General features: G+C 38.3%; 1 protein-coding gene across 1 annotated transcript in view; it reads right to left on the reverse strand.

The window, feature by feature from the left end:
* Positions 1-325: 325 nt before the first annotated feature.
* The window catches only part of LOC118409965 (ethanolaminephosphotransferase 1-like), a gene marked incomplete at its 5' end in the record, with an annotated part of 11,004 nt that continues 7,694 nt past the window's right edge, over positions 326-3,635 (reverse strand). The window contains 3 exon segments of the mRNA XM_035811382.1: positions 326-391; positions 2,773-2,955; positions 3,519-3,614. Of these exon segments, the coding sequence (XP_035667275.1) occupies positions 332-391; positions 2,773-2,955; positions 3,519-3,614 (339 nt within the window).

Raw genomic sequence — 3,635 nt, forward strand, 5'->3', positions numbered from 1 at the left:
GGTAGAGATGATGGGAGTACATGTACTTGACGACAGAGGCTCTGATCAGGATGCAAAGAATGTGTGAGTAGTTTCCCACACATCAATGCTAAATTTCAACTCAATCCATTATCTAAAGTGACAGGGATTAGTAACAGGGATTTAAGTTCAATTAATGTTGACTCCAATTTGGATCTCTTCCAGTAGATTTGCCATCTTTATCATGACATACATACAGATGACAGCTTGCTTGTTTAGAGGTTGCCCTTACCAGATTAGACACTATATTGATACATTGCCATGACATAACACCACAGACATACAGCAGGTATTTAGTAGTCTGCACTTTTGGTCAATCTTGTTTCTTCAGGGTGAAGATGTTGATGTTAAAGTGGTCTGCCATCTGGATTACCTGTAACATAAAACAAAATTATTGTCAACATTTAAAGACATCATGATATTCAGGTCTGTCCATCAGCCTTAAGCAAGAGTTGTGAGGGATTCCTATTATTGTTACAGCAAAACTGGTTGCTTAATAGCAATACATAAAGCTGTAAACGTAACATGGTATGCCATATCTGTTAACTGACAGGGACTCCGTACAGTAGCTAAAAGCTCTGTTTGGGGAAATCTACACAAATGATAACTCTTTGCTGCAACTTTTTTTCTTTATTCATGTGTTTCTTTAATGTTAAAAGGGTACAACTGTAGAATTAAGTTAACAGTTTAGACCCCTTTCCATTACACGGCTATTACCGAGTGACCATTGAGCAACCAAAATTGCATTTGTGTGACTCTTGATTTTATATTTGGAATACTAGTACAATGCATGTTGTAGAGGTATGACTTAAAAGAAAACAAAACATACAAAATGTAATGAGACTTGCTCTTCATCTATGAAATTCATTGACTGGCCTGTCAAATGTTTGGTTGCTCAGCAGTCACAGCCTCTAATGGTAAGGGAGTATTGTCACACTCACATATACATGTGTAACATATACCGGTAACACTGTCAGCCTCAGACATAAACAATAGCCAATGAATGCTCACTACTACTGAAATGCAGAATTACATGTAAGGAGGTTAGATGACATTAAAAGGGGATCAAGAACATTAATATGTGTAGGATAAAGATACAGAACAGTGCAGAAGAGCAGTGCAGTTAGTAAGAACACAAAACCGGACGAGTTTCCTAATGAAAGGTCACACCAAATACATTCATCCTAGATCATTCCAAGATGAATATCAAATAATACATACAAATCAGATGAAGATAATCAGTCCAGATAAGTAACTTGTACTGTTCAGTACAAACCTGGTGTGTTATGCCGTGAGGCATTTTACTGGGTGTGCAATACAAACCAAGGGGATAAGCAGGATTTAAAAAATAAAATCTGTATATCTTAAGTTTGCATGAATGGGGCAGCATTGAGGGGTGAAGTACTGTATCTTTTTCATGGTGGATTTCAGAGTCTAGTACTAACACATTCTACTGCAATAATCATTTTGGTAAAAAAATCAAAATAATTTTTAAAAACTTATTTTGTTACTAAAAACGTATCATTCCTACTAGTCTACAGGGATTAAATTTAGCACTGCAAAAAGATGGGCATTGTATGGGTGTTCAAATCAGCACAATCTTTGATTTGAGATCATCTTGAAAGCATGGGTTCCCTGCATTAGATACCTGAAGTCTGAATAAATATTCTGTTAACTCTCATTTTTATCATCATTGAAAACCTGAGGTTACTTTGATTGCTCAGGTACAAGTCTGGACCTGTACTACAGCCCTATCTGACATGCTATCTGGTGTGACCTTATGGTACATGTACAGACTTGTGGTTAGAAGTAATAAAAAGGAAGTAAATGTGTAACCAGCCTGTAATTGTGAACACATTGATCTGAAAATGATCGGCCATCTGCAGAACCTGCAATCAGGAAGGTAAAAGAAATCAGCAGGGATCGAAAATTTAAAATCACAGTTTCAAAGTCAAAGTCATATGTTTTTTCTTGTAAAATTTGCTTCGCCCTGTGAACTCCACTTCCACAATGTGACAAGACACTTTCTCTCCATGAAATGATGCCATTTTACAAGGCTTGGTCACACGAAGGCTGGACTGTAATTAATACAAAATATGAAATGAAGAAAGGGCTTTATAGATGAAATGAATTGTAGACAAGGAACAGGTGTGGGAAAAGTTAGCAGTAGACATTTCATCATTAGTATGCTGCATCATTTCGAGGTCTATTACCAACAACAAATTCAGACAAAAAATTAAGAGATGTAATATTTACAGAGAGCACAATCATGCAGAAAGGGGGTTGGATTAAAGATGACAGTCCATGTTGACTACAACATAAAATGTTACCTACGGCATGCATAAGGTGAAATGACTTCTGATATGACATCTACAGTTAACAAACTTTGCTGTTGGTTCCACATGTGTTATTCTCCCATTGGGACAGTTCATGGTTACACATGCACAGTAAAATGCACTGTGGGTACTACATGTACAACAATGTGTGTCAAAGGTGAGGGGACATAACTTAAACAGTAAACAGTGCCTGTCTAAATCATGCTTAAAGCATGACATGTTTTGCTTATGTCTCTAGCCAAGGGCCTTTATCTTTCACATATTGCCCACAGTACATATTTCTGTCCATGTGCAGTTTACACTGTGAACCGGCTAATTCAGGTAAGTTAACTGGCTAATACTGCTGTGTTAGCTGCTCCCACTTTCACTCACAGATATATGTACTTGTACAAGACACTGTTATCTTTCTCCAACTCACCACACAGACACCAAAGTGGATGTGAAGCAGAGTGGCCATGACTGTGTAACCAATCAGCAGCACCAGTTCCCACTGGCCGAGCGGCGCCGTGCACACCCCCGCCACGATCAACATCAGCGGCCACAGGAGGGCGTTCACCCCTTCACATCTGGTGTTGCTCATCTGGGCTATGATTAACCGGCACTGGGGGAGACAGGAGAAACAACATACATGTAAGTGTAGATGTAGATATTTTGTCATCAAATCACAACTAAACAGTTTCAAGCTATCAAGGGATTTAAATATTGAAACATTTGGGATGTTTATTTTTGCGGGGATGTCCCTGACACAAGTTCATCCTATGTCATTACATGTATTCGTATTAATACTCTGTGCTACAGGAACTTATAACAATGCAAAAACAATTAAATTTACAGTATCAATCGTAGACAAAGTTCTACCGTAGAGTACCATAGAATACTCTTCATACTCAGCTGGTCTAGTATTGCAACGAATTAATTTAAAACTAAAGGAATAAATCTAGCCAAAGGAATGACTCAGACCTCTACAACAGAAAGACCAATTTGTGACCAATTTCTGACTTTACTTGTCCATAAGGTCCACATGGTAGTTATTTGGTTGCTTGAATTTGGAGGACGACAGCAGTAGGACAGTCGACAATTTGATGTGCTAATTCTTTTTTTTGCACCGGAACAGACTTTTGGCTCTGTTCTAAAAAAATCTGAAAACATGAGTGTTAGACTTACGGCTATATTTGCAAACACTGTCCCTGACATGAAGTAGAAGAGACGGGGCTGTTGTTCTAAGATGTCTGTGGGTGACATCTTGAGCCAGGCCACACACAGAAGGCGGTACCACAATTG

This window comes from Branchiostoma floridae, chromosome 2 (genome assembly GCF_000003815.2).
Source record: "Branchiostoma floridae strain S238N-H82 chromosome 2, Bfl_VNyyK, whole genome shotgun sequence".
In the NCBI taxonomy this organism is placed as follows: domain Eukaryota; kingdom Metazoa; phylum Chordata; class Leptocardii; order Amphioxiformes; family Branchiostomatidae; genus Branchiostoma; species Branchiostoma floridae.